At 38.7% G+C, this 14,532-nt stretch overlaps 1 protein-coding gene across 6 annotated transcripts in view; it reads left to right on the top strand.

The window, feature by feature from the left end:
* DSE (dermatan sulfate epimerase) overlaps positions 1 to 14,532 on the top strand; it is an 86,524-nt gene that overhangs the window by 60,540 nt on the left and 11,452 nt on the right. For all 6 annotated transcript variants that reach the window (XM_082730117.1, XM_082730114.1, XM_082730113.1 and 3 more), the window contains one exon: positions 12,282 to 12,535. In XM_082730117.1, coding sequence (XP_082586243.1) covers positions 12,427 to 12,535 — 109 coding nt within the window. In that variant the 5' untranslated portion in view covers positions 12,282 to 12,426. The remainder of the gene's footprint in view (positions 1 to 12,281; positions 12,536 to 14,532) is intronic.

The following is a 14,532-nucleotide window of genomic DNA, read 5'->3' as shown; positions in this document are numbered from 1 at the left end:
TCCCAAACTCTACCCTATAGGAATTGTAAGTTTTGAACCTCTAACAGCATTTTAAGAGAGTCCCTGTTTTCTCTACAGCTTTACTGGAGTGTTTGTCATATTTTGATGTTTTTATTAATCTGGATGTTATCTTGTTGTTGATTTAATTTTCATTTCTTTTACAATAAGTGGAGATGAGAATTTGGGAGAGGAGATATTTACCTTTCTTTTTTGTCAACTGTCTTCTTTGTCTTTTGTTAATTTTTCTAATGAGATTTTGATCTTTTTCTTAAATTTTAAGAGCTTTTTGTATGTTTGGGTAAGTGTAACTATATTCAAGATATATGATGCAAATATTTTTTACCAGTTTGTTCTTTGTATTTGATTTCATTTGTTGTTGTTTTTTTCTTTCCTCAAAAGACAGAAGTTTTTTTTTAAACTTTTATATGTTGCTTTATTTTTCTATTATTATTATTATTAAATCATAGCTGGAAAGGCTTTCCCTTCTCCAGGTCACAAAGGAAGTCAAGTTTTCTTCTAATAGTAGTATGAGTTCATATTTTACATTGAGATGCCTAAATTATTTAGAGTTTATTTTGTTTTACTCTGAGAGTTTTAGATTCAACTTTATCTTTTTTCAAATGCCTATCCAGTTGTTCCAATATAACTTTTTTGAAGTTACTTCTTTCTCCTATTTATTTTTGCTGTTACAGAATTTCTTTATGTTTTGCACCTTTTTCTCTTTGGCTTCATTAGTGTGTCTGTCTCTTTGTATGTCCGTCCACCCAGTTTTTATTGGTGACGTTTTATAGTTTATTTTTTTCTCTAACAGAGTTAATCACCTTCCATCATTGTTCTTTTTAATTGACTTCCCTGGCTATTCTTCCATGGTTAATTTTTCTCTTACAATCAAATTGACTATTTCTAGACATTGTTTCTTCTTCTTTTTTCCCCCCAGGCATTGTTTCTTATATTGTCACTGCATAGTTGCATAGTCATTGAGTAAAGCAATGACAGCAATAAGGTGACCCACGAAACTCTTTGAAACATATTTTACATTGTATACATATAAATATAAAGTATGTTAAACTTATAAAATACCAAGGTAGTTTTTTTGTTTTTGTTTTTGTTTTTAAGATTTTATTTATTTATTTGACAGAGAGAGATCACAAGTAGGCAGAGAGGCAGGCAGAGAGAGAGGAGGAAGCAGGTTCCCCGCTGAGCAGAGAGCTCGATGTGGGACTCGATCCCAGGACCCTGAGATCATGACCTGAGCCGAAGTCAGCGGCTTAACCCACTGAGCCACCCAGGCGCCCCTCCAAGGTAGTTTTTTAAATGGGCAAAAAAAATCATTTGATTAAGCTTTGTGAACAATAGAGGCAAATCTGTGTTATTCTCTCCTTTTCTTTGTAGGTTTCAGGATTTCTATGTTATAATGAGCTCTTTGATAATTTTTCATTAGAATCTGATAGGTAAGGACTAACCCCAGTCCTTTGAGCTCTGCCACTCCAGTGACACAGAGGTCTTGTTATCAAATTTGAGTCATCTTGCCTATCATGTTTCTCCCTCTTATCTTTTCAGGCTGGACACTAGCCCAGGCTGGACACTAGCCCACTGGTCAGTTAAAAGGGATTACAATTATAAATGTGTTTGATTCTATTTAAATATATTGTGCTTGGATGGCATACTTGGATATTTGGTTAAGACTTTGTGTCAGTTAATTAAACATTAGAATAATGACATAGCAGTGCCTTTTCCCATTTAACAATACTACTGTACATTTTATTCACATTAGCTTGGTATATTTTGACATTCAAATTAATTCATTTTCTCTACACATTATTTAGAGTACTATTTTAAGTAAAAAAAAAATTCTCTTTGGTTTTTGCCTTTGCATAATTGATTCCTCAGTATTCTGCTTGAGTAGAGCCAACCTGACCTAAATTTTTGCATTTTAGAATTTAATACTTGGGATATTGAATTCTAAACTTTGAAATGAAATTACTGTAGTGTTCTGTTATACTGAATCTAGTAATTTAATGAATATAGAAATATGGATAGTGAGAGAATATGTTTTTACATTTTAGGGCTGATAAGTTATTTTTCCTGAAGATTTTTTTTTCTTTTAAAGATTTATTTTGGAGAGAGAACAAGGCAGAGGATGGGAAATGGGGGGAGGGAGGGGGAAAAGGTCTTAAGCAGACTCTGAGTGCAGAGCCTGACATGGGGTTCGATCTCATGACCCTGAGATCACGACCTGAGCCAAAACCAAGAGTCAGATGCTCAACCAACTGTGCCAGTCAAGTGCCCCGATTTCTTAATACAGTCAATTTCCAGTCTTTCATACTGTTATCCTTCTAGCACTACTTTTCAAGTTGGGAATAAAGTAGATGTTGGGGAAAAAGGTCATTGTCCATTTATGTTTATTATAGCCCTGTCCAGCTTAAGGAACTGATGGCTCTGAGTGTCCAGTGTCAGGCCCACTAGCCCTTGTACCAGCTATACTTGGAGTAGTACATTAGGAGCCCCAGGTTGAGCAGACATCTGTGGGGAGAGGAACAGTTGTTCCGGGCATTCCATGTGATTGGTATCTCATGTTCTTTGAGTGGGTCTTGAGCAACCATATGAACATGGAGTCATGGTATCTCTTCTAATATCTCCCTCTTTTCTCACATTTCTTGCCTTGTATCTCACTTGGTATCATGGACATGGCAGAGCTTGGAACCCTGGACTGTATTTCTGCCTGGCTCTTGGTAGGTCTCCTAACTCTAGCACTTTCTTCTAGCTGGGTTCCTGTTGTAAACGTGGTGACTATCTTTGAAAGCACTGTGCTTTCCCTCACCAGGAAGAAATAAAAAACAATTCTAGATTCAGATAGCCTTGGGTTCCATTCTTGGCCTCACCATTTAACTTAACTTTCTGATCTTAAACATGGAATTTTCCTATCTAAATGCCAGTTTTACAATTTGTAAAATGGGCATGTAATAACCTAATATGAGATTTGAAGATCAGATGAAATAAAGTATATAAAGGGCTTGGCACATACTATGTGCTTACTTAATATGAAGTACGATTTCTCTCTTTCCTCCTAGCTATAAATAGGGAATTTTGCTCGATGATGCTAATCCCACGCTTAGCCACTGATCAAACACTTAGAATATGGACACCAAGCCAGGCCAGAATTCAGCTGAATCTACCCCTTGGATACCTGGCCACCCACTCAGAGGTCGCCACATCCAGTCTCTCTAAATTCCAGGCTCCCTCGGCTCTTCTTGGCAAATCACTGTGAAGGCCCCAGTGTGCTTCACAGGTGAGGCCCCACAGCTTAGAAATCCACTTCCTTTGGCTAAGGTTTACGGGAATAACTTAGAAAATTTACTGTATTACTGACATTTAACATTCATGGTTAGTTTTCACGTTTAACTTAAAGAGGGAAAAAAGATGAATCATAACCCCCATTAGTCATGTTTTTAGAAACAGTGGTCATATAGGGCTCTCCTAACTCATAGAAGTTGTTGTTTGCAAACACACGAAGACATCTGGTGGAAAATGGAATGACTTTCTATCAGATTACTGTCTTCCAGACACTTTTAGAATGAATAGACTAATTTACATTTTAAGATAGATGTGACCTTATTTTGGCATATTTGGGTGGTGTGACCAAGTGCACCTCATAAGCAGAGGTGTGGCATATATACGTAGACATAGTTGCAGTGAAGCTGACAAAAGGGGGTTGCTACTGCTCTAGCCTTCTTTCATTTTTCTCTTAACATTTATATTGATGTAAATATCTACTGTAAAAAATAAATAAATCAGATTTTTTTACACCTCAGGTACACACAAATTTTATTTATATATTACAACTCATTACAGCTGAAAAAGGGGGAATATGAAAACATACAAACAAAAAAACAGAAAGAAATAACTCATTGCCGAATTCAAAATTGCATAGATTTTCTTGTATGTTGTCTTCTAAAAGTTTCATAGTTTTGCATTTTACATTAAAGTCTATGATCCATTTTGAATACGTTTTTTAAAAGGTGGGGGGAAAAAGAAGTGAGATTTTAAATGAAGGACAAATCCTTTAAAAAAAAGAGAGAAAGAAAAGAAAAAAAAGGACAGATAGTCTGTAGTAGCTCTGGGGCTTCTTCACATTAGGCTGGGACCAGAACAACTGATCCCAGGCTCCTCTGTTTGATTTCCCAGCCATGACACAATGAGCTGCTCAGGCAGCCAACTCGGCTCCCTTGTTCTATGATGTGGACTGAAGTCCAGCATAGCGAGGTTGGCTTCTTTGCAATTACTTCATTGGTGTCATAACTTAAGTCATAATCTAGCACTTCAGATTAAACCAGTTTTTTTTTTTTTAAGATTTTATTTATTTATTTGACAGAGAGAGAGAGAGGTCACAAGTAGGCAGAGAGGCAGGCAGGGGCTGGGGGAAGCAGGCTCCCTGCCAAGCAGAGCGCCCAATGCAAGGCTCGATCCGTGGTCCCAGAGATCATGACCTGAGCTAAAGGCAGAGGCTTAATCCACTGAGCCACCCAGGCGCCCTAAACCAGATTTTTTAACATGAATCTTCTACTTTATGAATTCACTTAGGAAATACGTTATGGGCTTATAAAACTATGTTGTCTCAAAATGAGAAAAAGGATTGTTTTGAGTTCCGCTTTTTTATAAAGGTTAAACAAACAATAGAACTTCATTTAAGCATAAAAGTAGATAACTTTGCCTATACCATGGATCACATAATGATCTTTACAATATAGTCACATATGGAAAAGCCTTATGTAAAACTGTTAAGCTGTAAAATGTGCTAGGAAACTAAACTAATAACCATAATAATATATATATATTTTTTAAAGATTTTATTTATTTATTTGACAGAGAAATCACAAGTAGGCAGAGAGGCAGGCAGAGAGAGAGAGAGAGAGGAGGAAGCAGGCTCCCCGCTGAGCAAAGAGCCCGATGCGGGACTCGATCCCAGGACCCTGAGATCATGACCTGAGCCGAAGGCAGCGGCTTAACCACTGAGCCACCCAGGCGCCCCCCATAATAATATTTTAAAGGGTGTTACAAGTTGCCCCATTGTTTCTCGTGTTTATTTTTTGTATACTACTGATTCATTTAAATAAATATCAGTGTTTCTTGACCCCTCTTAGGTTTTAAATACCAAACTTATATTACTCCACGTATTTACTTTTACAGTACTTGTGTAAATGAAATAAATGTATAAAAAGTTAAACAAGATTATATAAGGAGTTCTGTAAACTTTGTAATCCTAAATGTTAATCTTTTCACAGATGGTTAGTTTCTAAATTATTGTCTATTAAAACTATATGAAAAAATTTAAATATACTCATTTGATCATTCTTCAATCTCTACAAGTAAAAATAGAGGCCAACATTATTATTTGACTTCTTTTTTGTTTTGTTTTGTTTTTTATTTGACTTCTTTTTATTAGCTTTCTTAATCAAGTAAGCTGTTCACCTTTAAGTAATAGAGACTGAGCTTGCCTATTGTACTCCATACCTAATGGATAGTTCAAAAGGCATTTATCATAAGGGAGGCAGTCTGTTCATATAAAACTGGTATAAAAATTTGAATCAATGAAGCTACATTTTGGAAGGATTTTTATGCCTCTTTTCTTCCTTTGACAGTCAGCAGGAGTCATGGAAGCAGCCATCTTGATCAGCTCTGTGCCCTTCCCTACCAACACCATGCCCCTGAACTTGGACAATTCATTATTCATTTTTCTGTTCACATCATTCTGTGTCACATAAATTTGCTTAACTCATCTTTGAAACCATTCTAGGAACAGTTTTTTAACTTTCTGGACTCAGAATTCTTTTACATTCTTAAAAATGAATGAAGATGTCAGAGGGCTTTGGTCTGGACCAATATCTAAATATCAATATTCACCGTATTAAAAATTAAAGCCAGAAATATTTAAAATAAGTATGCACTCATTGGGAAAGTCCATTTCTTTCTTTTTTTTATCCTTTAGGGTGAAAAGTCCATTTCATAGTAACATTAAATAACATTTTTAGGAAGAAATAACTGTATTTTTTAAAACAAAGTACTTAGTGTGAAGGAGGTCATTGTTTTACATTTTACATGTCTGCTGTATCCAGCCTGTGGCAGTGTGGTGTTTTGGTTGACTTATATGAAGAAAATACAGCTGCTTCATAGCTGTATTTTTTTACAAACAATGTGATTGTAAAGGATGGACTATTTGAAGAATCTTTTCAGATAATTATGGATATTCTCTTTTTAAGATTTTATGTATTTATTTGAGAGAGAGAGCATGAGTGGAGGGGGGGGGCAGAGGGAGAAGCATACTGTCCACTGAGCAGGGAGGGAGCCAGACCTGGGGCTCGATCCCAGGAACCCGAGATCATGACCTGACCTGAGCCAAAGGCAGACACCCAACTGACTGAACCACCCAGGTGCCCTTGGATGCTCTTTGTTACTGTACTAGGACTTGACAAGTGGTGGTTTCATGAAAGTTAATTTTAAATGGACTCTGGGTCAGAAAAGTTAGTTTCAGTGTGGAATCTGAAACCATGTTATCTTTTCATTGGTAGAAAAATCCATTGGTATATTTTGCACTTACAGTGGATTTTTTTTTAAAGATTTTATTTTCATTTGACAGACAGAGATCACAAGTAGGCAGGGAGGCAGGCAGAGAGAGAGGAGGAAGCAGGCTCCCTGCCGAGCAGAAAGCCTGATGTGGGCCTCAATCCCAGGAGCCTGAGATCATGACCTGAGCCGAAGGCAGAGGCTTTAACCCACTGAGCCACCCAGGCGCCCCTACAGTGGATTTTTTTATGTGTGGTTTGGCAATATCATGCTTTTTTTATTTTGAATGTTTGTTTGCTGAGTTATTCTAGTCTTCTGAGTGTTGACATGTTTAGTAATACAACATAAAAATAAATCACATTTGTTATCACTGACCTCATCAGAAAAATTTGTAAGTATTGGTAAACTCTTAAGAACATGGCAGCAGATACAAGTTTTCTAAAATTTTTATTTTCTCTTGAAAAAGCTCAAATTTTGTCATAGGCAGCAAAGGCTTTCAGTTTTCTTTAAACTCACAGGCTTTCTTGTACATTTTCAAGGAAACTTCTGCTTACATACCTAAGTCTAAGTAACTAGAATTTGTCAGTTCCTCATTCTCACACATAAAAATGATGTTTCATGAAAAAAGGAGCGAGCTCAGCTCCCGATGCACAATTTCTTTTCATCGTGACAGTTCCTGCACTTTGACATCCACTGCATTTTTAAAATAATACTTCCCATTTCATCACACAGAATATGGAAGAGAGATCTACCCAAAGGATTGAGATTTTGTAAAATTCTCATTTTACCACTTTTCCAAGGATATCCTTAAATGAAACTGGCTCTTCTTTTTTTTTTTTTTTAACTTTAGAGTGCATGACTGCATGTAGAATCACACAAGGTTGGTTAGAGTTTGGTGCCCCTGCCTGGATTCTTGCTAAAGGTGCCAGCATATTTTATTTTTTTAATATTTTATTTATTTATTTGACAGACAGAGATCACAAGCAGGCAGAGAGGCAGGCAGGGAGAGAGGGGGAAGCAGGCTCCCTGCTGAGCAGAGAGCCCGATGCAGGGCTCAATCCAATCTCAGAACCCTGGGATCATGACCTGAGCCAAAGGCAGAGGCTTTAACCCACCGAGCCACCCAGGCGCCCCAAGGTGCCAGCATTTTTAACCTGTTAGTGCTTTGGCATCATCAATGGGAATATCAACATATAACATCTTTATATTAGGGAAGTAATTTTTATTTGAGGATTCCTTCAGAGATGCTGGGGGTCCATGGACCTTTCTTTAAGAATGGCTCTTAGGAAGAGAAGGTATAAGTTATAAAAAGAGGACTACAGTAAAAATTTTCCTAACCTTCCTCTTAACTGACTTGCTGGTGAAATTCACCACCCTTGTTCATGTAATCTAGCAGCAATCCTCCCAGAATGCTCAGTGTCAAGGCCGGTTGGCTGCTATGTCCACTCATCTCTGTTCTGCCAGTAGGATAATGTGCTTTGCAAGTACCAGTTGTATTTGTTCTCAAACAAGTTTATGCCTAGTTTATTAATACTCGTAATTACACAATTTTAGTAATATGTAAATAGAATGAGTGTGAGTTCAAAAAAAAAAAAGAATATATGTTTCTAAAACTAACTTAAATGCTTTGGAATAACTTACTGTAAAAGATTGCTATCATATTTTAGTAGCGTTTGTAAAAGTTTAGAAAAAAAACATAAAAATCTGGAAGGATTTTATATTCCTTCACAAATATCTTTTTTTTTTTTTTTAAGATTTTATTTATTTATTTGACAGATCACAAGTAGGCAGAGAGGCAGAGAGAGAGAGAGAGAGAGAGAGGAGGAAGCAGGCTCCCTGCAGAGCAGAGAGCCCGATGCGGGGCTCGATCCCAGGACCCTGGGATCATGACCTGAGCCGAAGGCAGAGGCTTTAACCCACTGAGCCACCCAGGCGCCCCCCTTCACAAATATCTTTAATTCTTTTTTTTTTTTTTAAGATTTATTTATTTATTCGGGGCGCCTGGGTGGCTCAGTGGGTTAAAGCCTCTGCCTTCGTTTCAGGTCATGATCCCGGGGTCCTGAGATCGAGCCCCGCATCGGGCTCTCTGCTTGGCAGGGAGCCTGCTTCCTCCCCTCTCTCTCTCTGCCTGCCTCTCTGCCTACTTGTGATCTCTCTCTGTCAAATAAATAAATAAATAAATAATCTTATTCGACAGACAGAGATCACAAGTAGGCAGAGAGGCAGGCAGAGAGAGAGAGGAGGAAGCAGGCTCCCTGCTGAGCAGAGAGCCCGATGCGGGGCTCGATCCCAGGGCCCTGGGATTATGACCTGAGCCGAAGGCAGAGGCTTTAACCCAGTGAGCCACCCAGGCACCCCTCACAAATATCTTTAATTCTTATCTTACAGAGAAACTAAGGCTTAAAATTGTGAGGATGTGTTTTGTGTGTCCTTTGCAGGAAAGAACAATGAACTGATCTGTAGACCTATTTTTAAAGAAAGGCTTGTAGCTCACCTTCAAAAGCTTGGTGAATGTGTATACATATAGGTATTTTAAGCTGGAATAAAATTCATAAATTATTATCTGTATCCCCCCCTTTTTTTAAATAGCCCACTCAGCCAGCTTTCCCAGTAGATTTATTAACCAGTAGTCATTATCACATTGAATCAGATAGTTTCTTTGCTGCCATCTATGAGCTAGAAGCAAATTTCCTTTGGTTTCCATGACCTTAAAATATGCTCTTTCCCATCACTGCAGAAGCTGACAGCTAGGTCAGCTTGTATTGGTAAAGGAGTTAGATAACCTTTTAGAACTGTAACTATTACAGTTCTGGTTTTATAATGATAGAGCGATGAGCCTGATGATATAAGCTTTTTTAAAAATTTGGTATATGAGCATTTTATTGGATTGGAAACTGCCTGGAATAAACAAGTATATGGGGGAGTTTGGAGATTTTCACAGAAATTGCATAGTAATACTTCCTGCAAGATGAGAATGATAATATGTTCTTTGATCTATAAAAATAAGTTCACTGGTTAAAAAAGAAAACAATAAGTTCATGGGGTAATCAGATGGGTCAGAGTTGGGCAGATGGTAGCTGTTCCTTGATGTCAGCTCTGCCGTTGTTAGGTGGACTTTATAGCTGTCATTTATAGATGCATCGTGACATGGCACGAAGACACAGGCTGGGAAGCAAGTGACTCAGATTCTCTTCTTGGCTCACCAACCACCAGGAGTCACTGAAGACTGTGTTCTAACTTCCTGACAGTGAGCTTGCCGGAGAAGTTGTTTTTTTCCCTAGAAGTGGGGAATGAGTCCACCCTCTCCATAGTCTCTTTCCAGCCAGTCCACACTAGCAAGCTAACTGGCAAGGTGGCTTTATTTGTGACCAAACAGTTTAAAAAAAAAACCTCATCAACCTTAGTTATTTGAGCACCACGCCATATCACCACTGCTAACCAAACACGGGAATTATTATTAAGTACTAAGAGATTCCTCCAAATTCCTGATTCTGTGATGATCATATAGTCACTGTTAATAGTGTAGCCTAGTTTTATAGGCCTGTTCCTTCTTTTTTTTTTTTTTTTGGTTTCCAAGAATGTTTACTGAGCATCTACTATGTGTCAGACACTGTTGTAGGATTTAGGGATCCAATAGTGAATAAAATAGAGGAAAAAATAAGACCCTGCACTTGTAGAACTTAAAATCTAGTAGAGGCCGCATATACATAGACACACACAAACACTGAAGAGGACAAAAAAGAAAGGGAAATGAGGCAGTCAGGTGGAGAGTGACGTTGAAATTCTGCAGGTGACCACAGAAGGCGTCACTAAAATCACATTTTCCATACAAAACTCCTAAAAGAGGAATATAGTCTAGAGGAGGTGGTCTCTCAGAGCATTTTTAAGTATTCTGTCCTGGGATCTGTGCGGTTTGTATGGGAGAAACACAGCATCCTAATTTGCATGAACTTTAGCATTTCTTATTGAAATGCTAGTTCATGGCATTTAAGTTTCATGAAATTTAGCATTTCTTCCAAATCATGAACATAGGTGACCCCTAGAGGGATACTGGGAGAACGTGTAACTTTGTCATAGGTAGGTACAGATATTTGCATATCGCATCATACTTATCACAGATACTATTATTTATGTTTATCACAACATAAATTATAGTGTACTAGCTCTGCTATTAAATCTTGTTTTTTGGTACTGTAATAAAGGACAGAGATAACAATTTTTTTTAAAAATCTGTATTAAGGGGCGCCTGGGTGGCTCAGTGGGTTAAGCCTCTGCCTTTGGCTCAGGTCATGATCTTGGGATCCTGAGATTGAGCCCCGCATCAGGCTGTCTGTTCGGTGGGGAACCTTCTTCTCCCCCTCTCTCTGCCTGTCTCTCTGCCTACTTGTGATCTCTGTTGGCCAAATAAATAAAAATTAAAAATTCTTTTTGGGACACCTGGGTAGCTCAGTGGGTTAAGTCCTCTGCCTTCTGCTCTGGTCGTGGTCCCGGGGTCCTGGGATCGAGCCCTGCGTCAGGCTCTCTGCTCAGTGGTGAGCCTGCTTTCTCCTCTCTCTCTCTGCCCGCCTCTCCACCTACTTGAGATCTCTGTCTGTCAAATAAATTTTTAAAAATCTTTAAATAAATAAATAAAAATCTTTTAAAAAAATTTGTAAAGATAGCTACATGTCAAAGTAACAGATTTCCTTATATCACTTCATATTCTAGCTTATGCATTTTAAAGCATTGAGAAAGAGGCTGAACCTTCATGAGATTGCCCAGAGGTCAAGAGGCAAGCTTTCAGTTAATCCCTAGTTGAGTTTTCTTATGCCTCCCATCTATACAGCACACTCTTCATGGGTGTTCCTGTCCTCAAGATTACTCAAATATGTCTTGAGCACATGGCGAGGGCTTTCTAGATAGTTCCATTGAATTGTGGTTGTGAAAAATCCCATCTAAGCTTCCTATATAATGCAGGCCACACACTGTAAAACTACTTACAGAATAATGTTGCCAGCCAAGCAGAAACTTGGCTTCCTAGAAAAATGGTGTCCTCCTTCACAGGTCAGCTTTTACACTTCTCTGAGAGATACTCAAAGGACCTTAAAGGCAATGTAGTTCATCTTATGAGAAAGAACAAGATGTAGAAATCAGAATTAGAATCAGCTCATTTCACTCACACCAGATTTTTAGCCACCCTCCTCATCACGGCCTTGACCAAGTGGGTCTGTCCAGATGGAGAGGTCATAAACTTGAGGCCAGGATACCTGCACCTTGACCAGCCTATGGGAAATAAGATGGGATATTTGCGTTCCACTGGTTTGCCAAAGTAGCCGTAAGAACAGAACTGAGACCCTGTAACTATGTGTAAAAAGAGGAGGGTGAGTACTAGTTGGATGGATATTCCCGAGAATTTTGCCCTGCCACTTAAGCACACATTTTGTGCTTTAGATCTATTTGAACATAGTCTACCTCTCATCAAGAGTAAAAAATCAAAAGGAAAAATTCTCAGCATCTCTTGATGTTGCCAGAAACCCCAAAAAAGCATTCGCTATGTAATTTTCCCATGGGACAAGCTTTATGCTTGTGTCTAATGTGGAAGGCAGCTAATTCTGAGGCCCTCAACCCTTCGGATTGTATCTTCGATTGTGCCCTTTCCTCCTGAGAAACAGACACTCGAAAAGTGTGACAAATGCTCTGAAAGTGTTGTGCTCATTCACGTGGTTGATTTCCCTCTGCAGGCTGGTCAAAGATGCTCCTTGGGATGAAGTCCCACTTGCTCACTCCCTGGTTGGTTTTGCCACTGCTTACGACTTCTTGTACAACTACTTGAGCAAGTCACAGCAGGAGAAGTTTCTTGAAGTGATTGCCAACGTCTCGGGATATATGTATGAAACGTCCTACAGGAGAGGATGGGGATTTCAGTACCTGCACAATCATCAGCCCACCAACTGCATGGCCTTGCTCACGGGAAGCCTGGTCCTGATGAATCAAGGTGCGTGTGGACACAACCGAGGGAATGCCTAAGCGCTGGTCCTAGTTGCCTTGTGCGCAGAGCGTTTTTATACCAGCCCTAGTACGTGTTCATATTTGGATCCTAACGGAGCTTATGAGTTGAATTAATACCAGGGCATCTCTTAGACAATTGAGAGACATCTCTTCCTCATTTCTGCTACTTATATCAGCCTGCAGGTTTTTTAAGTCAGGCTTTTGATTGCCCCAATCAATGTGACAGTGAACATAGCCATCCTGGGTAAATGGAGTTTTTAAAAGCTTAACGAGAAGTTTATTATTTGAAATGAATCTTCTTTGCACACAGATGTCTGTCATTACAACACTATTTTTTTTTTTTTCTCTAAGGACCTAAAACAACCAATCGGGGTCATTTAGGTCAAATTTGTAAGTGACTTTTGTGGATCATGTAACTATTTTGCTTTAATGTATTACATAATTGCTGATACTACATTGTCTCTGTTCTTGTAATTCTGATTTAATTACAACACTTTAAAAGTCTGCGCATGATTAAATTTGACTGTATTTAAGAAAAGCAGCCCTAAGATCACAGTGAATTATTGGGATATTAAACCTATACTTGGGGCTGGAAAATCTGACAGAACTCAACTTCCCCACAAGAATTAGTATGCATTTTGTAGATTATCCAGTATCAGATTTCCTCAAGTCTAGCATTCTCTCTCGTCTTATCAACCAGCCATCACTTTTTAAAAAATTATTTTTATTTTTATTTTTTTTTAAAGATTTTATTTATTTGTTTGTCAGAGAGAGAGAGCGAGCACAGGCAGACAGAGTAGCAGGCAGAGGCAGAGGGAGAAGTAGGCGCCCCACCGAGCAAAGAACCCAACTCGGGATTCCATCCCAGGATGCTGGGATCATGACCCAAGCCGAAGGCAGCATCTCAACCAACTGAGCCACCCAGGCGTCCCTAAAAAACTATTTTTATTAACATATAATGTATTATTTATCCCAGGGGTACAGGCCTGTAAATGATCAGCCAGCCATCACTTTTAATTAGTCTTACAGGAAAAGAAACTAATATTAACTGAGCATGTGGCACGTGTTATTCCTTGTCCCTATTTTATTTGTCACATCAACCATATAAGGTATCAGATTTGGACCCAGTTTTGTCGAAACTCAGAGTGCCCTCCCCATCTATATTTTGTTGCCTCTCTTAGAATAGAGATTCAATTTATAGTGATTTAAGCCATATTTTAAGAGAGCCAAGTTTCATCTTGGCTTCCTTTGCCCCCTATTCTCACAAGAATAAACAGGATTTAAAAGATCAAAATGCGAAATAAAAAATAAAAGATCAAAACACAAAATATCAAATCAATAAACAAATATAAAAGTATTTATTTATTGATAAATAAATCCCAAGGCCTGTGAAAGACACCCTCATGAAATGGTGGAAAGAACCCAGGACAAGCTGGCTCTCAGCCAGGGCCTTGGGTGTCAGCCTCGTAGTCTTGTTTCTTTATAAAATGTTGAGTTCTTTAGTAGCAAGATAAGAGCTTATTTCTTCATTCTTTGTGGTAGATAAGATTGCTCCAGATACTATGCAGACATCAAAAATACCAATTCAGGGGGCGCCTGGGTGGCTCAGTGGGTTAAGCCTCTGCCTTCAGCTCAGGTCATGATCCCAGGGTCTTGGGATCGAGCCCCGCATCGGGCTCTCTGCTCAGCCGGGAGCCTGCTTCCTCCTCTCTCTGCCTGCCTCTCTGCCTGCTTGTGATCTCTCTCTCTGTCAAATAAATAAATAAAATCTTAAAAAAAAAAAAAAAAGTAAAAAAAAAAAAAGTAAAAAAAAAAAAAGATACCAGTTCAGGTTGGGGTCAAAAGGTGTAGTCCTCCTCTCACAGGAGTTTGCGAGTACGTTTATTTCCTGACGAAGGTTACGATGTGCTCAGCAAGACAGTGTTTCTAGAACTCTCACGCAGGCAGTGTACACATTCATAAGACGAGTGGACAGAAGAAGAA

Source organism: Mustela nivalis (genome assembly GCF_964662115.1).
Source record: "Mustela nivalis genome assembly, chromosome: 5".
Classification (NCBI taxonomy): domain Eukaryota; kingdom Metazoa; phylum Chordata; class Mammalia; order Carnivora; family Mustelidae; genus Mustela; species Mustela nivalis.
Note: the sequence above shows the minus strand (reverse complement) of the source record. Positions and strands in the feature narration are given on the sequence as shown.